Below are 23,976 nucleotides of genomic sequence, written 5' to 3' on the forward strand. Positions count from 1 at the left end.
AGTCAGATCCGTACAATTTAGAGTATCTCGGAAGTGAGCCTAACCCTCAATCATACTGCAACTCTCTGTTGTACCTATAATTCATGATATGTAACACTAATTCCTGATAATGTGATGGCATGATTTTTTAAAAAAAAAATATGGTTGAAAGATATCTAGGAGCAATATAATGCCATACAGACAACCTTTAAGTCCACTTCCAGTTGAGTGGGAAAGAGCAAAAGCCCAGTGTGGAAAGGATCCCGTAGCTTAAGGAATAACTCAGCACTTTCAACAATGTTATTGGCCTTCTTACACGTGTACTTGACAGGAAACTATAGTAGCAGGGCATGTTTCAAAGTGATAGACACCCTAAATCCTTCTCCTGATTACATGATCTTTACAGTTGAGACTGGGCCTCAACACTATAATGTAGCATTTGGGGAGGAAGATGAAAGCCAGGAGACCAGCCCCAGAGGCCAAGATGGAGAAGACCTCCACAGCCACCATGGACTTCCCCTTGGTGCTCAGGTAGGTGGGCACAAAGGACACCCAAACACTGCAAAACACCAGCATGCTGAAGGTGATAAACTTGGCTTCATTGAAGGCGTCAGGCAGTTTTCTGGCTAGGAAAGCCACCATGAAGCTGACGACAGCCAGAAAACCCATGTAACCCAGGACAGTGTAAAACATAGTGACTGAGCCTTCATTACATTCGACGATGATTTCTCCAGCCAGGGAATGGAAGTCCAAGACTGGGAATGGGGGAGAGGTCACCAGCCAGAAAGCACAGATAATTGCTTGGATGAGGGCACAGGCCAGGACAATGGAATTTGGTAGTTGTGTTCCCAAGAGTTTTCTGGCCATGTTTCCTGGCTTGGTGGCCATGAAGGCCAGAACCACTGTGACAGTTTTTGCAAGCACAGAAGAAATGGCAATGGAGAAAATGATGCCAAAAGCAGTTTGACGTAGAAGACACGTGACCTTCGTGGGGCGACCGATGAACAGAAAGCAGCTGAAGAAACAGAGCAGGAGAGAAAGAAGGAAGACATAGGTGAGGTCTCGGTTGTTGGCTTTGACGATGGGTGTGTCACGGTGTAGAATGAAGGTGGCCAGCACTACAGATGTAATGAGAGAGAGGAAAAGAGCCAGAGAAGCTAAAATGAACCCCAGTGTCTCCTGATAGGAAAGGAAGTGGGTCTTCTTGGGAAAACAGTGGCCTTGGTTGCTGTTTGGGTGTTGATCTTCCGGGCACGGGTCACAGTGATCTGCATCTGGAATGAGGAAAAGTATCTCAAACATGGCATAGATGTTCTTTTTGTACAGACAGTGCAAACTAATCCCTGTTCAGCTTCATGTTTAATGCCCAAACAACCAAGACTGGAAACATGGTGTTGAAAACACTATGCATGGAAAGGTGAGCCAAGGCAAGTATTTCAGGATATTATTATTCTTTATTGTTTAAATAGAAGGTGTCTTCAGGAAATTGTGAATAGTTTGCAAAACAGGAAACCACCGAGTTATTCAATCCCCATTCCCCAATGGTTTTTATGGAGAAACTGTTCATAGGTTAAATGGCTGTGTCTTCTCTTTGCTCATGATCTTCCCATGCTAACCCCGGTATGCTCTGCAATTGAACAAGGCTCTCAATGCTTGAGCTACCTGTCCAGTTAGAAATCGTCCCTTCTGGGCAACGGTCACATCTGTAGCAGCAAACCGGCTTCCCCTCTGGAACTTTTCTCTGGTGCCCTGGAGAGCACCGTTCCACACACCTCGCAGAGGGAGGCACCTAAAAGGGGAGACAGAAATAGTTGAGTTTTTACATGCAATGGAAGTTGCACCAAAATAGGACAGAGTTACTCAACAGAGTTTCCCAATACACAATGGATAGGATCACCAGTTGAGAAAGTCTGAATCTTTTCTGGATTTCTGCAGGTTACTTAGAATCATCGTAATGGAAGCTGATGGAGATATACATGCTCATACAGATGCAAAAACATGAAGCTGCCTCCTACTGCATCAGACCCTTTCTCTGCCTTCTAGGGATGCTGGAGAAATCCTCCACAGACCCCAGCGAGGAGTCTGCTACACCACTTTCGTCCCAGCTATTTGACGTAATAGGATATGTACATCTTACATAGCCTATTGTGTGAAAAAACAGGGACACAAACGGCGTATTTGCGTCCCAGCTCCAAAGTCCCTGCTGCGGTTTTGGAGCTGGCCGGCGGCTCCCCGAAGTCAATGCAGAGTGGGGCAGCCGGCGAGGATTCTGGCAGGGGAGGAACAGATCGCTTCCCCCCCCGGCGCCCCCCCCACGGACAGCAAGGTAAGGGATTCGTACATCCCTATACCTCGCCTACTATTGTCTGCACTGAGTGGAAGTCGCTCTCCAAGCTTCAAGAACGGGGCCTTTTTCCAGCCATATCTGGAGATGCCAAGGACTCAAACTGGGAATTTGCATGCAAAGATGGCTCTTTCTCACTGGAGAAGGACCCCTTCCTGCACTCAATAGGCCTTTGGTCTCATCAAGAAAGGTACCTTCTGTTCTCAAGCCATAGAAGTGCAGCATTCTTTATGGCCCCCATGACATTCACTTCAAACCCACCTCTGTAGCCCACACGATTGCATCAGCGTGAATGGTGAAATCCTGGTCAGTCACAGCTTCCGGATCCATCTGTCCAACTTTGGTGTGAGCTAAAGATTCATTTGGGAAGAAAATCCAATTCACAATATCGTATCTCTCTCCCTTTTGAAAGAAAGAGACTTCATCTCCAGCACTGTTGTTAAACCGAACATTCCTCAAAGAGGCAAGAATCTGAAATGGAAGTGAGAATTATAAACACGGTAATGGTGAGTGAGTTCTGGTGTATTCTGACATTCTGTGACTGCCATCAAGTTAGAGACTTCTTTTCTTTACTCCATTGTTTTGATGAACACTGAAGGTGCATTCAGATGGCTTCACTGGGCAATTGCTCAAATTTTATTTATTTATTTATTATTATTATTAAATTTATTAATCACCCATCTGGCTGGTCACCCAGCCACTCTGGGCGATGTACAACATACAATAAAAACAGTTTAAAACAATAAAATTCTACAATAAAAACATTTCTAAAATACCCTAACCCACCCCAAATGCCTGCCTGAACAACAACGTTTTTAATGCACAACGGAAGCTCATTAAAGTGGGGGCATGACGGAGTTCCCTAGGGAGGGAGTTCTACAGAGTGGGGGCCACCACAGAAAAGGCCCTCTCCCTTGTCCCCACCAGTCTAGCTGTCCTGGCTGATGGGACAGAGAGAAGGCCATCTGAGGCTGATCTTGTTAAGCGGCCTGTCTGGTGTTGCTGGAGGCACTCCTTAATATAGGCTGGGCCAGAACCATATAGGGTTTTAATGGTCAAAATCAACACCTTGAATTTGGCCCGGAAAACAACTGGTAACAAGTGCAACTCCTTCAGCACTGGAGTGATGTGATCACGCCAGTGGCTGCCTTTAATCAGGCGAGCCGCCGCGTTCTGTACCAGCTGCAGTTTCCGAACCGTCTTCAAGGGTAACCCCACATAGAGCGCATTACAGTAGTCTAAACGAGAGGAGACCAGGGCATGTACTACCGATGGGAGCAGATGGTCGGGAAGGAAGGGGCGCAGCCGCCGTATCAGATGGAGTTGATACAGCGCTGTCCGGCTCACAGCTGATACCTGAGCCTCCATGGACAGCTGGGAGTCCAAAATGACCCCCAGGCTGCGGACCTGGTCTTTCAAGGGTAGCCGTACCCCATTCAACACCAGGTCAACATCCCCCAGCCTCCTCTTGTCTCCCACCAAAAGTACCTCAGTCTTGTCAGGGTTCAGCTTCAGCCTATTCCTCCCCATCCAGCCACTCACCGTCTACAGACATTTGGACAGGGATTCTACAGCCAACCTTGGTGAAGATTTAAACGAGAGGTAGAGCTGCGTGTCATCCGCATATTGATGACACTGCACCCCAAACCTCCTGATGATAGCCCCCAGCGGCTTCACATAGATGTTAAATAGCATCGGGGAGAGGATGGAACCCTGTGGCACCCCACAAGTAAGTGGCCATGGGTCTGAAACCTCCTCTCCCAGTGCTACCCTCTGGTACCTGCCGGAGAGGAAGGACCGGAACCACCACAATACGGTGTCCCCAATGCCCAACCCCTCCAGGCGGTCCAGGAGGATACCGTGGTCAATGGTATCGAAAGCCGCTGAGAGGTCGAGGAGAACAAGGAAGGAGCATTCACCCCTATCCAGAGCCCTCCTCATATCATCCACCAAGGCGACCAAGGCCGTTTCTGTCCCATGCCCAGGCCTGAAGCCCGACTGAAATGGGTCTAGATAATCAGTTTCTTCCAAGTGTGCCTTCAACTGCACCGCCACCACCCGCTCAATCACCTTGCCCAAAAATGGCAGATTTGAGACTGGGCGAAAGTTGTTCAAAACTTGAGGATCCAAGGAGAGCTTCTTTAAGAGCGGTCTTATCACTGCCTCCTTGAGGGCTGATGGCATCACTCCCTCCTCAAGGGAGGCGTTCACCACCGCCTTGATCCCCTCACCCAGTCTCTCTCTGCAGCTCATAATGAGCCAAGATGGGCAAGGATCAAGTAAGCAGGTGGTCAGCTGGACCGATGAAAGCACCTTGTCCACTTCATCAGGAGGAAGAAGCTGGAACCAATCCCACAAAACCGGTTTGCCACAGGCCGCCTCTTGCTCACTAACTGTATCTACAGCGTGCAGAGTAACACACCTAATCTGATCAATTTTATCTGCAAAGTGCCTTGCCAAGTCCTCACAGGAGGCCTTAGAATGCTCCAGTGGTTCTGGAGCCACAGGACCGACCAGGCTCCGGACCACTTGGAACAGCCTCCTGGGGCAGCACTCTGCAGATGCGATGGAGGCAGCATAATATTCCTTTTTTGCTGCCTTCACCGCCACGTGATAGGCTGAAGATACAGCTCTAGCCCGTGGCTGATCGTCTTTGGAGCTAGACTTCCACCACCAGCGCTCTAGCTGTCTCACCACCTGTTTCAGAGCTCGTAACCGCGGATTGAACCATGGTGCAGTCCGAGCCCTGTTCTAGGGGAGAGGGTGTTTCGGAGCCACCTGATCTAATGCCCCAGCAATTGCGGCATTCCAGCCACCCACCAGGGTCTTGACCAAGTGGCTGTTGGCGTGCCCCAGAGAATCCCCAAGCATGTTCAGGAATCCATTTGGATCCATAAGACGCCTGGGGCGGACCATTTTAATGGATCCTCCACCCCTGCGGAGAGGTTGTGGAACCGAGAAGTCCAACGTCACCAGATAGTGATCTGACTATGACAAGGGGGTGGTGGATAAACCCTTGACTTCCAGATCACTCCCCGCTTCTCCAGAAACAAACACAAGGTCTAGTGCATGACCGGCTACATGGGTGGGCCCAGTTAGAATATGGTGCAGCTCCCAGGAGGCCATGGTCTCCATGAAGTCCCGAGGTGCTCCTGTGACGTTGGCCTCCGAATGTACATTGAAGTCCCCCAACACCAGTAAGTTAGGGGACTGTACACGCACATAAGAGACTACCTCAAGCACCTCGGCCAGGGAGTCAGTCGTGCAGCGGGGTGGACGGTACATGAGCAGAATCCCCAGACTGCCCTTCGGGCCCAACCTCCAGTACATGCACTCAGCAAGCTTGGTCTGCACCCTCATCCAGGATCATGTCATGGTTGAGGGAGGTTTTCTGGGTAACAGACCTGGCATTGCAGAGCAGCAAACGAAGGCCAGAAGATGGGGTCATGCCTCCCCCAGCCATCCTTTGGCTCTGGACAGGCCCAGAGCAGGGGACAGATATTTTCACATCTCTCCCTTGCTCCCCTTACCTGGCATGGCCTGCCCCTAGCACTCCGCCAGCGCCTGCCACCCAGCCTCGGTATCTTCTGGCCTCCAACACTCCCCCCACTGCCTCCATCAGGTGGACACATGCCCCCTTGCTCCCGCCTATGAGGTGGACACATGCCCCTAAAACCACAACAAAATCCCCCAGGAAAAAGAAAACACACACACACACAAAACAATTAAAAATCCCCTTAAAAATAATGCCAGGCCAGAGTCCACAGGGAAGGCCAGGTGGTGGTGGTGGTGGTGGTGGTGGTGGCGGTGGTGGCAGCCGCAGCCGCAGCAGCAGCAGCAGCAGCAGCCGCCGCCGCCGCAGGCCCAGCAGCAGCAGGCCCGCCTCAGCCTGCCAGCTTATGTAGCCCCTCCAGGGAGGGCAGGTGGAGCAGCACAGCTGGCTCGGTACCTGGGGGCCTGGTCCTTCAGGGACTGGCAGTCTGCCAAGCAGAAGTCTCCAGGGAAGGCCTGGTGGTGGTGGTGGTGGTGGTGGTGGTGGCGGCGGCGGCAGCAGGCCCGGCGGCAGCAGGCCCGGCGGCAGCAGGCCCACCTCTTCCCCGGTGGTGGTGGTGGTGGCCTCTCCTGCAGGCCCTGGCTCTCCCAGGCCACCTCAGCCAGCCAGCTTATGTAGCCCCTCCAGGGAGGGCAGGTGGAGCAGCACAGCTGGCGCGGTACCTGGGTGCCTGGTCCTGCAGGGACTGGCGGTCCTCCAGGCAGAAGTCTCCAGGGAAGGCCTGGTGATGGCGGCGGCGGCAGCAGGCCCGGCGGCAGCAGGCCCGGCTCTACCCCGGTGGTGGTGGTGGCCTCTCCTGCAGGCCCTGGCTCTGCAGGCCCTGGCAAATATGCTTGCCCAGTGGTTTGCTCATTTTTCTTTGGTGTCTACTTGCTACAAGCCATGTTCCTATCTTTGTGTGTATACTAGGGGTGTCAGAGAATTTCTCGCCGAAACTTCGGGGGACGAGTGCCAACGTATTCAGCCCCCCGAAGTAGTTTCTGGGAGAAATTCTCCCCCCCGCCCTCCCGGGATGGGACTTACCTTTCCCGAATGTCGCTCCCGGTGGCGGGTCGCAGCGGCGGTTCAGTAGGGCTTTGACAGGGGCGGGGGCGGCAACCGGTCTTTCGACCGGCTGCCGCCGCCGCCATTCCAAGAAAAGTAAAAAAAAAAAAACGCCCCCGTGATAGGCTATGTGACGATTAACATAGCCTGTCACGGCTAGATCTGCAAAGTCAGCCGTGATAGGCTACGTTAATCGTCATGTAGCCTATCACGGCGGCGTTTTTTTTTTAACTTTTTAGTTCGCAGCCGGGCGAGGCGCGTCCTCCCCGGCCTGAATTTCGGCCGGGCGAGGCGGGAAGCCTCTCCCCCCGGCCTGAACTTAGCGGGGGGAGCAGCGAAGCGCCTCCCCCCACCACAAAAAGCTCGAGGACAGGTAAGTGACTTTCGTGCACCCCTAAGCCGTGATAGGCTACGTAAATCGTCACGTAGCCTATCATGGGTGACTTAAAAAAAAATAAAATAAAACCACGTACGGCTAATGGCGGCCCCCATAGGGAGCCGCCATTCCAGTTCCTTATTTGGTTGCTGTAGTCTACGTAAAGATTTACGTAGACTACGGCGAAAAATAAGGAACACGAATGGCGGCTCCCTATGGGGGCAGCCATTTGCATACGCGCTTTTTTTTTTTTTAAGTCACCTGTGATAGGCTACGTGACGATTAACGTAGCCTATCACGGCTGACTTTGCAGATCTAGCCATGATAGGCTACGTTAATCGTCACGTAGCCTATCACGGGGGCTTTTTTTTTTTTAACTTTTGAGTTCACGGCCAGGCGAGGCGAGGCGCCTCCTCCCCGGCCTGAATTTCGGCCGGGCGAGGTGGGAAGCCTCCTCCCCAGCCTGAATTTCAGCCGGGCGAGGCGGGAAGACACCCCCCGCTCGCATGAACTTCAGGGAGAGAAGCGAAGCGCCTCCCACCCACTGCGAAAAAAGCTGCGGGACAAGGTAAGTCCCTTTCTTACATCCCTAGTGTATACCAGAAGTAGTAGGGTGGTGCCGTCAAGGCGCACAAGACCTGAGGTGTCCTTATGCTGACTGGCAAGAATGAACATGGGGCAGCGGGGTCCCGAGAAGCTGCCTGTTTTTTGCTCCTGGAGTTGAGGGGTGGGGAGAAGAATACTATGTATTGGGTGACAGCTTGCTTGATTTGTCCTCCTCCACTGCTTTTTATTCACTTCCTCGTGCTCTTTAAGGGAAATGATGGCCATGAAAGAATATCTATGGGGAATGTCTCTATTGGGACCTTTAGAATGGACAAACAACCCTTCTCCTAGGCTCATCCTTTGCTTCCAGGTTCAGACCACCAAGAAACAACCAAGGAACCTATTATAAGATTGTCAACTCTCAACGAGGACATTACCTGCCATGGCTGAAGATTCAGCAGCCTCTTGCCTCCCCCTCTCAATGCATGTTTGGATCCAGATGAGGACACAGCATGTAACGTGTGTGCAATGGAATAGACAGCATTGTAGATACTGTAGCTGTAACTGGACATGGTCCTTGCAAGGATATGGCTCTGCAGGTCCCGTGCCTTCTCCTCCCCAGTGCAGTTCCTCCATCCCCACGGAGAGATTTCTCCTGGTTTCAGAAAGTCACAGTTAAAGGTGAGTCCCCACCATTGTTGGAGAAATACATCTCCTTGTGGTCGGTGTGGATTTAAGGCCCAGAGGAAATGTGGGAATAATGGCACATCCCTGCTGTGGATTCTGAAGTGCAAAGCACCATGGAAGTCTTTGGCCTCGTATAAATTTTGTCCTTCTGCAGAAGTTTCCCAATGGGCTGTCAGGATCCAAACCTTTCTAAATGGGGTCTTGGTCTTTTCTTCATGAATAGCCAAGAACACTCTTAATATGTGTAAAACGTTGGTGTCCCCAAAGACAATAATCACTTGGGGTTCAAACCAAGCACTAGGAATAGATCCAAGATATGCTTGTTGTACAAGGAGAGGGTTTGTTGGGTCGAACATGTCAGTGAAGGCCACACAGATGTCCTTCTGGTTGAGCATTGGTGTCAGGGTCTGGATGAAATTTTCACCTCTCTCCTGAGTCAAGGCAACCAGCCCAATCCAGTTCCAATGGAAATACAGAAGCAGCCGGACAAGGCCCACATATTGAGCAAGTTCGTTAGTATCAATCCGGTAGAAGGAAGGAAATTCTGTTTTTTCTTCCTGAACAGGGTCAGCCAAACCATAACCGAGCTGAAAGAAGAATTTTTAGGGATGTACAAAAGTCACTTACCTGTGACAAAATTTGATTCACGGTGGGAAGGAGGCGCTCCGTCCCTCCCCCCAAAATTCTGGCCGGGGGGGAGGCGTCCCATCCTTCCCCCCTGAAATTCTGGCTGGGGGGGAGGTGCCCCGTCCGTCCCCCCAAAAATTCTGGCTGGGGGGAGGCGCCCCATCCCTCCCGCCGTGAATCCTGTCCTGCTGGGACTGCAAATGTATCTGGGACAGCTGGGACTGCGTTTGTATCCATGCAGTCAGCCATGATAGGCTACGTAAATGTTTACGTAGCCTATCATGGCTGAGTGAAAGAAAGAAAAAACCACGCATACGCAAATAGCGTTGCCCTTATTTTCACCGTAGTCTACGTAAATCTTTACGTAGACTACAGGGACCAAATAAGAAACGCGAATGGCGGCTCCCTATGGGGGCCACCATTTGCGTACACGCTTTTTTTTTTTTTTAAGTCATCCGTGATAGGCTACGTGACGATTCAGGTAGCCTATCACAGCTGACTTTGCAGATCTAGCCATGATAGGCTACGTAAATCATTATGTAGCCTATCACGGGGCTTTTTTTTTTTCTTTATTTTTCTTTTGAAGTTCGCGGCCGGGGAGACGGGGCGCTTCTCCCCGGCCTGAATTTCGGCCGGGCGAGGCGGGAAGACACCCTCCCCTCGCATGAACTTCGGGGGGAGAAGCGAAGCACCTCCCCCCCACCGCGAAAAAAGCTGTGGGACAAGGTAAGTCCCTTTTGTACATCCCTAGTGGGTCTCCACTATTTACATCCATCCATTGGCGGAATTTACCATTTATTCCTATTCTCTGCTTCCTGTTATTAAACAAGGTACTGATCCATAAGAAGAGCCGTCCTCTTCTTCCATGACAGCTAAGTTTGCGCAGGAGTCTTTCATGAGGGACTTTGTCAAAATCTTTTTGGAAGTACATGCAGATGATGTCTAATGGGTCACTCTTGTCTACACGTCTATTGAAACTCTCAAAGAACTCTAAATGGTTACTGAGACAGGACTTACCTTTGCAGCAGCCGTGCTGATTCTTTTCCAGTAGGGCTTGTCCTACTAGAGGCTTGCTAATTTTATCTTTCATAATGCTTTCAACCAATTTACCCAGAATAAGCCTTAAGCTAACTGGCCTGAGATTTCCCAGATTGCCCCTGGATCCCGTTTTAAAAATTGGTGTTACATTGGCCATCTTCCAGTCCTCTGGTACAAAGGCTGATCTTAGGGAGATGTTGCATACTTTGGCTAGAAAATGAGCCATTTCATATTTCAATTCTTTGAGAACTCTAGGATGGATACCACCTGGGCCCTATGAATTTATTTGCTTTCAATTTATCAATAAGGTTGAGAACTTCCTCTCTGGTCACCACTATTTGTCTCAGTTCCTCAGACCCCATTCTTGAAAACATCCGTTCAGGCACAGGTATCTGTCCTATATCTTCTGCAGTGAAGACAGATGAAAAGAATTCATGCAGCTTCTCTGAAATCTCCTTGTCCTCAGTTATTTCTCCTTTAGGAGGAGGTTTGTTTGTGAATCTTTAAGGTATTGCAAGACTCCATTTTTTACTCCCAATCCAAAGATTTTTCTGAAGTAACAGACCCATTGCTGATTGGGAAAAGTCAAACAATAGCCCCCTGAGATTCCTGGATACGACCAAGGTAATCTTTGGGCAGGTTAGCCAAAGTCAGAATGCCTCCTACTCCACCCATCCAAAATCAAGGCAACACACCTGCTGCATGGGGGAAAATGGTTTCAGAGATTGGCCTCTGCAGCTCAGAGTTCCTGAGTTCTGCAGATCCCCCACATCTCTTCCCAAACGAATCCCCTTACCTGTGGGATCTTGAAGGTGCCCATTAAGGAAGCAATCTCCCTTGAGGATTTGGAATCGAGACCCCCAATAACGGAGAGCAGCTCATCTTGCTTGTCACATTTATAATTAGGAGACATTTGCCCCCGTGTGGACAGCAGAGACAGGCTGTTCAAGTGGATCCATCTTGCGATGTTGCTGTGGTCATAGATGCGAAAGCCAAGGGTGTGGTTGGGGAGGAGAATTCTGTCCTTGTGGATCTCCTTCATGGCGAACGCCAAGGCCAGGACTTGGTGGTAGTGTTTTATTATCGTCCTGCAATGATGGAGTTATGTTGGGAGGAGAGTGAAGATACACAATAATTTAATATCAGGTGGGGAGGAGAGATTTGTTGCTGCTATGATTACCCAACTGCGAGTCTGAAATGTTTGCTCATCTACTTCAGCTCACCCAGAAATCAACCTTCCCCACCACTGTCTTACATTAAGTCTGCGGGGGGTGGAAAGGTGGGCATTTCTTGGTCATTATGAAACTCTTAACATGAAGCCCAACCATTTTTTCACTATGCCTACCCTCCTCTCACCAAGCAGCCTCTAGGGGCAGGTCGCCTGTTCTCCCAGTTCGCAAGGAAGCGGAGATATGATGGCCAACCCTCCCCAGGTCACCTCCACCTTCAGCTCGATTCAGAGGAGGAGGAGACTGCAAAGCCAGCTTCTGGCTCAAGACTCTGAAAATTATTTATTCCAAACTCAGTTACATGGAGGACACAATCCAGCGACTTCAGTGTTGGTGGAACAAAGTATGAAGTGTCCTCCCAACCTATTGGTTGAATGCACAAAATCCAACTTCCAAGTGCCCCTTCTCTGCCTTACACACACACACACACACACACACACACGCCTTTCCACATATTTCACCTTGCAGCAGTAGATGCAACAGCAGAGCTTGGCTCCCCCAATCTCTGGAAATTATAGTCCCCAGGGTTTCTGTGTCACTACCATCACACCATCCATCTTGCCAGAAAGGGAAAGAGGAATCATACTCCAGCTTAGAATGGGGCCATACATAGGTCAGTGCGACACAGCACAAGCTTTGCATCCCTTGCATGCAGAGGGTCCCAGGTTCAATGCCCAGCTTCTCCAAAAAAAGGCAGGAAAGTTTCCTGACTGAAACCCTGGAGAGCCGCTGCTGCCAGTCAGTGCTGACAACTTTGGGCTGGATGGACCGAGGGTCTGACTCGATATACTGCAGCTTCCTGTGTTACTATGCAGCTGAAGAAGGACCCCCAATTCTCTGCTTCTCATTACAGGTTGATGCCAAATTAGGATCAGCCTGGAAGGAGCCCTCTCACCTGAGAGCAAAGCAGGCAAACATCTGTCCCATAACCCTCTTGTGGACACTTACAAAGCAGAAGTGCGGAGTTCTGGTGGTGCTAAACCACTAAAGTCCTCAGTCTCTTCATAATAATTCATGCCAACCGGTAAATTCCCACCGACAATGAGGTCTCCGGGGCTGTAATAGGCTTGTAGTTCCTTAGGCCTGGTCAAGAGGCAGGTGGTCCTCAGCATCCTCTGGGTGGCCTGAGGCACCATCCAGAGCAGCAGCAGCGAAATCATCAGTGGCACAGAGAGCACTTCCCTCCTAGGTCAGTGACCAGGCAGAACCGGAGGAAGAGCTGAATATACAGGCCCCAGCAGGGGAATTTGAACGTAGCCAGAAATGATCAGCCCTCAATTGATCAGACACCACCCCACCCCACATGGAAGGGCTCAGGACATATTTATATGAAGCATGTTTTCTCCTTGATGTCTTTGTTCTTGGTTGGGTGGGCGGAAATCCATGGGGGTTCCTCAGAAATTACTGTCATTTCAACAGTTCCAGAGTGGCAGAATAGCCACAGCCCCACAGCACTGAGCTCCCTTTGCACAGTGGGTGGGGGGGAGATTTAATTGTTTCTCTGTTGGGCACACAGGCTCTGAGATTGGACTTGAGTTGTCAAGTTCTGGCCTTGAGCCTGTGTGGAGCTGAGGACCTAAATCCAAGATGGCGTCTGATCTTGTGCCAAAGTTCATTAGCCCAGATAGGTTGGGCTATCTGGGGAAAGGGAGGAGCTGGGTGTGGCAGAGTCATGCTCAGTGATGCTTGGAGCAACCGTAGTATGTGAGCTGTGTGTCTAAGCTTAAATGCATATTTGTTTCTCTTGCAGGCCAGATGGAAGTTTCCAGGGTTAGCTGAACAGTCCATCTGCTAATTTCTTTTGACAGTTTATATATGTTCGTTCAGATAACATTTTGCTATCTTGGGATTGATCTTTTCCCTCCCGGTTAAAAGATTGTCAAGTTCATTACTAAAGTTTTCTTTTCTCTACTTCAGCTGTCTTTTCAAGTTACTGGCCCACAACAAAAAGCATGCAGCCAATTTAGAGCTCCATTTTCCATTTAAGTCCTATCGGCTATGGGGTGAATAGCCAGTAAACAACTATCAAGGGAGTTTGTCAAGCAAGGCATACATACATAGGGTCCATTAGTGACAGACTCTGAGATGGGCCCCTCAGGGCCAGGGGGAAGGAGAGACCGGAGGAGAAAGCCAGTCTCCTGTCTGAGGAGAAACCGTTCTGAGAGAGACTCTGAGGGAAGATTACGGAAGGCCCCTGAAGCGCACTAATTCACCTGTAGAAGAGGCCTCAGCGCTGAGACACCAAAGGCCTAGTGCTACTCTTCCGCCTCTCCTTAATGGATCTCCCTCAGATGGAGCAGTGGGAAAACAGTGGGAGGTTGCAAGATAAAGACAACGATGTCTGCACCCCCTGTAAAAATTCAGGGACTGGGGCAGGATGAGGACACAAGGGAAGCCTCATCTGGAAGCCCCCCTTCTCTGGTTTGCTTGGATTTTTTAAAAAGGGGACTGGCTCCCCTCATGTTCTTCTGCCCCAAAGAGGAGGATTTTCCAGCTTAAAATGGAGAGACAGGGGAGATATTTGTGACACAATTAGTGCAGAATGTCCTGTTACAGGTGAAGGCACAGAGCTGTCGGCTCTCTTCACACCTGGCAATTCATCCCACTACATACCGATCCTTTGGATTCCGGATCCTTTCCAGGATTTGGACTGGCCCTGTATACGGGCATCTCTCCGAGCACATCCCTCCACTCTGCCCTTTTTCATGGCTGCATGGAAAAATCAGGACAGAAGACCGATCGGTGGATCCTTTGGATTCCGCAGCAGGAGGGAAGTCGGAAGCCCTTCTCTTAACTTGACGGTGGAGGGAGCCCCCCTTCCAGACACATCTGCTTGGGTCCTCATTGTGCTGCCACAGGAGGCTTCCCATCTACTGGTTCCCCCCCACTTCCCCTTTATTCTGGGCTCCCAATGACCCTGCAAGGTGGGCTAGGAGAAGAGATAGCAGCTGTCTGGCTTCCCCATCGTACGGTTGTTTTCACAGGCATGAGTGCAAGTCCATTCAAAGGCTCTTACAATACTACGTGCTGCTTAAGGCACATACAATGGCTTTTAGGTTACATTTTTACAATTCCTCCCTCAAAAGGCTTTTCTCAAATTTATACTCTCTTTGGTCCAGCAGTGGACTATGCACTTAAAGGCGCAAACTATTATCACTGCAGCATTGACAGTTTTCTCTAAATAGCAAGTGAGGCCTAGGATGCCTTTGTTCTAGCTACTAGAATGTTGACAACAAAAACACATTTTTGGATGTAAGTCTGGAATTTGAACTTTTGGAACTCAGTTTGTTAGGGATGTATGAATTGTGCTCATACCGTCCCACTTGACTTCCTCACTTTGTGTCTTCTGTCCCATTCCGCCGGCCGCAAGCTCCCCAAATCCTCTGGGTTTTTTTCTGCCTCAGAAGTTATGTAAATAAATCTGCAGCAAACATTGAAAAATCCTCCGCGCCCAACAACCGCCCGTCCCGTTCCGCCATTCCGCAAAAGACTATTCTTCCCAAATATCTACGTAGTTTCCGTCGGCCGGAATTGACCGTGTGTAACTTCCGCCGCACTCACCATTGTTTGTTGTGATTGCTTACGTATTTTCTCCCTTGGGGGGAATCCCCCCGTAACTTCCTCCACACTCGCCACTGTTGTGATTGCCTTGGCCGGAACTTTCCCGCTATTTTAGTAATTGTTTACGTATTTTTTTTTACTACGGCCCGGAATGTTTCCCACCCTCTGTGCGCTCCCCCGCTGTCTTGTTTTCTCGGACAGGGACAGGAACTGTGATTTTATTAATTTCTGTGTATTTGTGCTTGATGTTCCTCGCGTTTACTGGTCTTGCTAACCTAAAGGTAAAAGGTAAAGGTGTCCCCAACCAGTCGTGCCCGACTCTAGGGTGTGGTGCTCATATCCATTTCTAAGCCGAAGAGCCAGCGCTGTGCGAAGACGCTTCCGTGGTCATGTGGCCGGCATGACTGAACACCAAGGTGCATGGAACACTGTTACCTTTCCCATCGAGGCGGTACCTATTTATCTACTTGCAATTTCTTGCTTTCGAACTGCTAGGTTGGCAGAAGCTGGGACTGAGACGGGGAGCTCACTCTGTCACGCAGCACTCGGGTCTCGAACTGCTGTCCTGCCAACCTGCAGCTCCGCTTCCACAAAATCTGTCGTCAACATCCTGCTAACTTCCTGAATGTCAGCTGCATCTGTGTCTGCATGGTGATTTGTGGGTGGAGTTCTGTTGTGTAGTGGTGGTTGTGTGTTAGTGGTGGTGCTTATTGGATTTGCTTGTGTCAGTGTTGCTTGTGTATTGTGGTGGTTTTGTCTGGTGTGTGTGTGTGTGTGTGTGCGTAGTTGTGCATTGTGGCAGTTTTATCTGGTTTGGTTTGTGTGTGTGTAGTTAAGTGGTGGTTGTGCATGTCTGTCTGGTGTGTGTGCTTGTGTGTAGTAGTGTGGCTGCACTAAAATGGCTGCACCAGTGCTTGGCAGGAGATGGGACCATGAGGAGACCAAGGCCCTCCTCATCAACATTAGGAGCAGCAAGGTGGTGGGAGCGCTGTTTGGCAGCTGCTCCTGCCTTAAAGAAGTTTATTGGGGCTGCATAAAGAGGAGGATGGAGCAAGCGGGCCACCATCGGACAACGGGACAATTGCGGTCCGAATGGAAAGCGTTGAAGCAGTCCTTCATCGGGGAGGGGGTGGCTGCTGCTGAGAGGAGGGCACCACTGTCGAAACCCCCCCCCCCGTCTACTACTGGCGCATCCACAGAGTGTGGGTCAAGGCAGGCCAGCCCCCATTTTCGCAGAGGCATATGCCTGGTAAGTTGTAGTTATCCCATCCCATCATCAAGCTTAACTAAATATGAAGACAAGGATGTGTACCGAAAATGAAGCGATCTCTTTGTGGTCTCATGCGGAAACAAATAAATCCTGACATTTAGCCTGCAATCCTATGCTTGCTGAACTTGGACAGAAAAAGGTCCCAGCATCTTCCGGCCACTTTGGCTGGTTGAAGAAGGGATGCTGGGAACTGCCTTGCTTTTTCCTGTACAACCACATGCATAGGATTATGCGGGCCTAGCTACAACTCATATTACACACTGACACGCTGTCCATTTCCAGGGAAATGCTGCTGCTGCCGGTCTCTGCAGTGCACACAGGGGGACTGGCACCAGCCCAGCAGCCCTCAACAGGGCCAGCCTCTCGGTGTCGTCTTCCTTCTTCATGTAGTGATTGCTGAATTTTTGCACCCCACCCACCCCACCTTTCTACCAAGACATTGGCACTCAAGTCACCTCATGAGCAAGTGTTCATCGGAGAGCTTGGAGATCTGGGTATAGTCCACTCAGCCATAGAAGCTCGCTGGGTGACTTTGGCCCAGTCAGAAAGCCCCAGCCTACCTCTGTGTTGTTGTTGTGGGCGTTAAATGGAGAGGAAGAGGATAATGTGAGACGCCTTGGGTTCCTTGAGCTAGGAAAAAAGGTGGCATTTATGCAGTGCATCAATAGAATAAATAAATATCATGACATTGCAAATGTAGAAATGGGGTGACTAGAAGTGCAATCCTGTGCATGTTTACAGAAGTCCAACAGTCCCCATCACGCTTAAACTGTCAGTACTGTATAATCTGCCTCCCTAATTATCCCCTCATCATTAGACCTTGTGGTGGGAGGACAGAATCCGTAGTTCTTATGGTAGTGGGGATGGTGATAGACAGATCAATCAATGACTGTGGTTTTGTTCACTCAGCCCATATATAAATGCATTCATTCTTTTACTGTGACATCCCACAGCTGCGCATCGTGCCTTGCTGGAGGAGGAGGCACTGAGGCCCGCAGAGAGGGAGAGGAGAGAGGAGGAGAAAGGAGAGGAGAGGAGAGAGGAGGAGGAGGAGGAGGGAGGAGGAGGAGGAGGAAGAGGAAGAGGAAGAGGAAGAGGAAGAAGAGGAGGAGGAAGAGGAGGAGACCCAGGAGGAGATCCAAGAGCCCCAACTGCAGCCAGAGCCAGCAGCAAAAGGAGCAGCATCTGTGGAGGAAGGCCACCCTTCTTCCACAGATGAAGCCCCTCCTCTTGTGCTCCTGAGGCGTCTCTTGACAGATGTCCGAAGGCTCAGCAGGACCTGTAAGGAGTACTACAGAATGGCACCTGAGCTAACAACTCTGCCTGCAAGATGCATATTACCATTGTGCTTTATTCTTCTCTTTCTACACCCAGGTGATGACCTTCAAAGAAGGGTGGAGGCCATAGAGAGGGAACTGCATCCTCCTCCAAACTGAGCACTGCAGCCAGCCAGTGCCCAGCCCAATGTTACAATTGTTTCTGTGTTTTGTTTTGATTTGTTCTGTTTGTATATAAAGTTCTTTCTAAAAGAAAGTTCACAATTCCTTGATTCAAGTCCACAGATATATTTTTTTTTTAAATCTAGATCATTTTACACAATGATCTCTGTGTTTGCTTACTGTTAACCGCAACAAGAATGCTTTCCCAACCAAACAATCCCAGCATGCTCCCTCATGGGGAGATGGTCAGTCAGCATCCCTGATGATATGAAGTATGTTTTATTTTACGTGGAGATGCATATCACATAAGTGTAAACTAAACACATACCAGAGGGATCTTTTCACATTGAACTCTTGGTGCTCAGGAAAACCCAAAAGCTGAGGGAGTCCAGAGAGAGACCACAACAAGGTCTTTGAAAGCAATTCCTTGATTTATGAAAGAAGAATTTAAAATGAATTAAAAGCACACATCAAGAGAATTAGAACTGTACATACATTTGGGGAATCAGAATCATACTAACATTCAGAGGGGTAAAGATACACATATACAGTCAATTGCGAAGTACACTGGGATGCATAGAAAATTGTGCGTGTGTGTAGTAGGGATGTACGCTGTTGCATAGTCCGCCAGACACAGTCGGGCAGTGCAACTGGACCCTGCATGTGAGTTATTATAAAGCTCCGCCACATATCGCCAGTGCTTTGGGCTCTGCCCAGGCCAGACAGGGACTGCTTGTTTGGACAAAGTTCTGAGGGACACCTCAGTGTGACCACACTCACAATTACATGATTCTGCCCCATTGTCCCTCAGAACATTTCCCCTGCCCGCTCCCGCTTACACCGAGCTCCACTGCCGTTGAGGCGTACAGGCAGAACTTTCCACAAGATGCCCCTGTGTCTGTATCTTGTGTTGGTGGCTCAGCTGCTGTGGCATCATCATCACCCCTCCTACTGGTGATGGTGCTACTGCTAGAGATGTCAGAGAATTCTGTGATGGATCTCGGTGAGGCCGAATGACAGTGCATTCGGCCCCACGAAATCTGTCGCGGAATGACGCCCCCACCCCCCACCCCATGAAAGGCACGCGGGATGAAGTCCCCGCCGCCCCCACCCCACGAAAGGTGCGCGAAATGGAGTACTTACCTGCTCCCATCTGTGCTGCTTTGCAAATGGCCGCTGTCCTGTGGCCACCATTCGCTTCCTCCTCTTCTGTCATGATAGGCTATGTAAATACTTACATAGCCTATCACGGCTAATGCAGGGACACCATTTGCATCCCTGTGGAGGCCATGATAGGCTACATAAGTATTTATGTAGCTATTCACGGCAGGGGAGGGAAAACCCCAGTGTACGCAAATGGCAGTGGCTACCACCATTTGCGTACTCTGGGGTTTTTCCCCCTGCCGTGATAGGCTACGTAAATATTCATGTAGCCTATCATGGCTCAATTCAGGGATGCAAATAGCGGTGGCTACAACAGCCGCCACTTGCGTCCCTGCAGGGCTGCCCGGCAGCTTGGCCGCGGAGTAGAGCCGGCCAGGCAGGATTCCGGAGGGAGGGACAGAGTGCCTCCCCCCCCATCGAGGATTCCGGGGGGAGGGATGGAGTGCCTCCCCCCACCTGCGGAACCCGGTGGAGCTAGGAAAGTGGGGTTTCATACACCCCTAGCTACTGCTGCAGATATTATCTTCAGGGGAGGTAGTAGTACTACTAGCCTCACTCTTCCCCAGCTCCTGCTCATCCAGCACATCTCTCTGGCAGCACTCCATGACTTTCTCAGTCAAATATGTTTTTATACTTTGGAAGTCAGGGTTCTGGTTTGGCAGCACCGCCCTTGTTGTGCTATCCTGGAACCGTGGTTCAAGGAATGCGGCAGCAACGTATTTCACATCCCCCCTCATCGAAGTGATGTGTTTGTTGGTGCCCAGCTCCTGCAGAAGGAATTCAGCAAGCCTAACTGCAGGATTGGGGACTTGACTGCCTACACCACTGGTGTGCTCACAAAGCTCAGCATGGCGTTTTCTCAGCACCCCCTCTATAATCTTCAGCACAGGTAGAACTTGGCCCAGTGTGGCCTAGTCTGCACTCAGTAGCATTGTGCATTCATTGAATATGTTTAAAATGTCCACCAGGACTTGCATCCAGAGCCACTGATGTGGTGTGACAAAAAAATTGGAGTGGTGTTGTTTCTCAGTAATGTAGTCGTTTATAGCTGATCTCTGCTCACAGAGTCTCTGAAGCATATGCAATGTGCTGTTCCAGTGTATGCACACATCCAAAGTGAATTTGTGTTCTGGAAGGCCACGGCTACGTTGGATGGTGCCAATTGCCTCCATTGCTCAGCAGTATTGCCTGAAGTGGGTGCAAATGGATCGGGCCACCTTAACTAGCTTGCCTATTTTAGGAGATGAGTTGGTCAATCCGGAAGGCACCACAAGGTTCAAACAGTGCGCAACGCACTGAACGTGGTTTAGCTGTGCGATGCGGGCTGCTTTTAGGTAGTTGGAGGCATTGTCTGTTGCTACACAGCCCACTGTTAGATTTAAGGGGGCCAGCCAGGACTGAACAACACCACTGATGCTGCTGCTGACATTTTCTGCTGTGTGTGTCCCTGACAGCATTGTGAGGGACAATGTCGCTGTTCTCCAAGTCAGTCAGCTGCTTGCGCTGATGGATATCCATTGCACGGTGACACACAGATAAGACTTTGTTTGGTTACTTGTCCATGTGTCACTCATTAAATGTACACTTCCTCCAACTGCACATTTCAAATCCTGTTGGAGTACCCTTCTGATTTCAGAATCCAGGGATAGGAAAAAATGTACTGTACAGACTTGAAAACTCCACAAGAGTTATCTAAATGTGTCCTCACTGGTAAAAGTCTGAAAAGCATGGGTGAGGAGATATCTGGCTCCCTTGCATCAGCTCCTTTGCATCAGCTCTATTATACCACTGTGTGAGACTCAGCACCTACAGGGCTGGCCCAAAGCCTTTTGCTTCCTGAGGCAAAGGATAAAATGGCACCCCTCCATCCCACATACAGCGATAGCTGAATCTCACTTGAACAGTGACAATGGGAGAGCCTCTTCCACCACACCAGAGGACAACAAGCTGGCTGAGGAGGTACAAGGCAGTCTGAGGAGCACCCACAGTCATGTGCCCCAACACCTCGCTGCTACCTAATGATAGGGCTGGTCCTGAGCACATACTTGGCAAATCCCACTGCCTTTTTCCGGGGTGCATTTGTGGTCCTCCGGGAGCAGTGCCTGATTAGTCAGGCTCTGTTTTAAAAACCATCCTCAGAAATGTAATTGCTTAATCCATTCACATTGCAGCTCTAGTTAAAAGAGATCAAGGCCAAACAAGACAGCAAACTATGATGAATGGCTTTGGAAACAGAGCAAGAACAAAACACTGCAGTGTTTTCCCATTGAAAAGGAGGTGTATCGTTTGAGACATTATTGCAGTTCTTTTAAAGAGTTTAAAGAGTTGGGGTTTTCTTTAGTACTGGAGTACCATGTAAGATTTAAATAATATGAAATATGTTCACAGCAATGAATATGAATGAATGTAAAACAGTCGTGTATGTTTTGGCGTGTTGAAGAAGAAGATCCCTTCCCCAAATGCTCCCCTCCAAAGGTTTTGGACTTCAACTCCCATCAGAACCAGCTGGCATGACCAGTGGTCAATAATGCTGGGAGTTGTAGCCCAAAACATCTGGAAGGCTGCAGGTTGCAGAAGGCTAATGTAGGGACTATTCAAATATTCAGAGATATCTATTTGTATCCAGATATTTACAAGCACCTGTGGTGACAGAGTCTTACCAGATTCATCCTTTGGAATGAGGTAGACATCTTGACTTTCATTCCGCTGCTGTAGAGTCTCCTTGGGAACATTTTCATCCACTTTGGAGACACTGCCCTTCAGCTCACCATCCATGAACTTTCTTCCACTTCCTCTGGAGTTGTGGCTGGCTGTGCCTGTGCCACTTTCTGTGGCAGTAATTGGTGGTGGGTGCTGCTTACGGTTGCGGGGTGGACTACTGCTGGGGCTGCTGCCACTGCTGGAAACACCTTGGGCTTCCTCCTCTTCCATCTCATTCTTAAAATACCACTGAAATGAAATCTCAGCGGGAGGGATGTACGAAAGGGACTTACCTGGTCCCACAGCTTGCTTCACAGTGGGGGGGAGGCGCTTCGGTTCTCCCCCCGAAGTTCAGGCCGGGGGAGAGGTGCCCCACCTCGCCCGGCCGAAATTCAGGCTGGGGGGGGAGGCGCCTCGCCTTGTCTGGCCGAAATTCAGGCCGGAGAGAAGCGCCCCGTCTCCCCGGCGGCGAAATACAAAAGTAAAAAAAAAAAACACCACCCGTGATAGGCTACGTAACGATTAACGTAGCCTATCACGGCTAGATTTCCAAAGTCAGCCGTGATACGCTACGTAAATCGTTATGTAGCCTATCATGGGTGACTTTGAAAAATAAAAAGCATGTATGCAAATGGCGTTGCCCTCATTTTTGCCGTAGTCTACATAAATCTTTCTGTAAACTACTGGGACCAAATAAGGAACGGGATGTACGAAAGTCACTTACCTTTTCACAGCTCGGTTTCGCAGTAGGGGGGAGGAGCTTCGCTTCTCCCCCCAAAGTTCAGGAGAGGGGGGGAGGCATCTCACCTCGCCCGGCCAAAATTCAGGCTGGGGAGAAGCGCCCCGTCTCCCCAGCCGCAAAACAAAAAGTTAAAAAAAAAAGACCCCGTGATAGGCTACGTGACGATTTACGTAGCCTATCATGGCTAGATTTCCAAAGTCAGCCATGATAGGCTATGTAAATCATCACGAAACCTATCATGGGTGTTGTTGTTGTTTTTACTTTAGGGGTTTTTTTTGCAATAGCGGCGGCGGCAGCCGGTCGGGAGACCGGCCGCCACCCCCGCCCGTGACGAAACTCCATCGAAACGCCACCGTGACCCGCCACCGAGAGGGACATTCGCTGAAGGTAAGTCCCATCCCGGGGGGGGCGGGGGGCCAGGGGAGAATTTCCCAACCAACTTCGGGGGGCCGAATGTGTCAGCGCTCGGCCTCCCGAAGATTCCAGGAGAAATTCTCCGCCATCCCTAGCCGCCATTTGCATACGTGCTTTCTTTTCTTTTTTTTTCCAAAGTCACCCATGATAGGCTACGTAACGATTTATGTAGCCTATCATGGCTGACATTGGAAATCTAGCCGTGATAGGCTACGTTAATCGTTACGTAGCCTATCACAGGTGTGTGGGGTTTTTTTAATTTATTTTGTAATGGCGGTGGTGGCGCCCCCACCCCCGACGAAACGCCCCCGAACTCCCGCTGGGACCCGCCACCAAGAGGGACATTCGAGTGAGGTAAGTCCCATCCCGGGGGGAGTGGGGAGGCAGAGAATTTCACCAACAATTTTGGGGGGCCGAATGCGTCGGCGCTTGGCCTCCCTGTGATTCGTGGAGAAATTCTCCGCCATCCCTACTCAGCGGTGTATGATCTCGCAGTGCGTCCATGCCTCTTTTGAGTGCTGGATTGACCATGGTTTCCTCTTTTCTCCATGTTCATCTCTCCAGGCAGAAAGAAACATAAATGCATGTGGCAAAGCTGAAATCATGTGAACAGCCTACAATCGCAGATATAGTGCAGTGTAAAAGTAGTTCCCCACCCATCCAGCCTTCCAATGCTAACAAATAGGGGCATATTGTACAGCAGATTAGGCTGAAAAGCCCAGGATGGAGGATGTAGTCCATCCATGTGGCCTGAAAAACACAAGCCTACAGTACACACAGGATGCTGGGGGATGGAGTCCTTCTCAGCATGCCTAAACACAGGCTGCTGGCCTGGCCTGGCCGCCCAGGCAGGTCCTCCCCAGAAGCACTCAGAAACACTAAGTACATAGGGGCACATGAAGTAGAAAAGCACATTGATTAATCCTGGAAAGCACAGGAGGATGGAGGATAGAGTCCTTCTCAGCAGGCCTAAACACAGGCTGCTGGAGGATGCCTTCCTAGTTCCCCCCACCCCGCCCCACCCAAAAATCACTAAGCATAGGGGCACATTCAGGTGAAGTAAACATATGAAAGAACATACCTTCCCTGTAATAAAGGCTGAATTGCAGTGCCATATAACGGGGACACACAGAAACACACTCCTTGCAGCTGCTGGACACGGACACTCTGTCTGCAGCAGTGGCGCCTCTGGTCTCTGGTCTGGACCGGAGCAACTGAGGCTGCTGGACACTCACACACCACTGTCCTATGTGTGAAGGCGGG

The 23,976-nt window shown here is 50.1% G+C and overlaps 2 protein-coding genes across 2 annotated transcripts; both read right to left on the bottom strand.

The window, feature by feature from the left end:
- Nucleotides 1–351: 351 nt before the first annotated feature.
- Nucleotides 352–1,281, bottom strand: LOC146340956 (vomeronasal type-2 receptor 26-like). Its single transcript, XM_084807285.1, has one exon. The coding sequence runs from the start codon at nt 1,279–1,281 to the stop codon at nt 352–354; it is 930 nt and encodes a 309-aa protein (XP_084663411.1).
- Nucleotides 1,282–1,416: 135 nt separating this feature from the next.
- LOC146340957 (vomeronasal type-2 receptor 26-like) lies at nt 1,417–18,122 on the bottom strand. The gene is made up of 8 exons (XM_084804547.1): nt 18,022–18,122; nt 16,815–16,884; nt 14,037–14,132; nt 12,372–12,608; nt 10,991–11,282; nt 8,280–8,497; nt 2,585–2,794; nt 1,417–1,768 (listed from the first exon to the last, which is right to left on the bottom strand). Exons 3-6 carry the CDS (start codon nt 14,105–14,107, stop codon nt 8,321–8,323), a joined length of 777 nt encoding a protein of 258 aa, XP_084660673.1. The 5' UTR covers nt 14,108–14,132; nt 16,815–16,884; nt 18,022–18,122; the 3' UTR covers nt 1,417–1,768; nt 2,585–2,794; nt 8,280–8,320.
- Nucleotides 18,123–23,976: the final 5,854 nt, after the last annotated feature.

The sequence above is a fragment of the Heloderma suspectum genome, chromosome 6 (genome assembly GCF_057233095.1).
Source record: "Heloderma suspectum isolate Gila_16-S chromosome 6, 16-S_ref, whole genome shotgun sequence".
Classification (NCBI taxonomy): Eukaryota; Metazoa; Chordata; class Lepidosauria; order Squamata; family Helodermatidae; genus Heloderma; species Heloderma suspectum.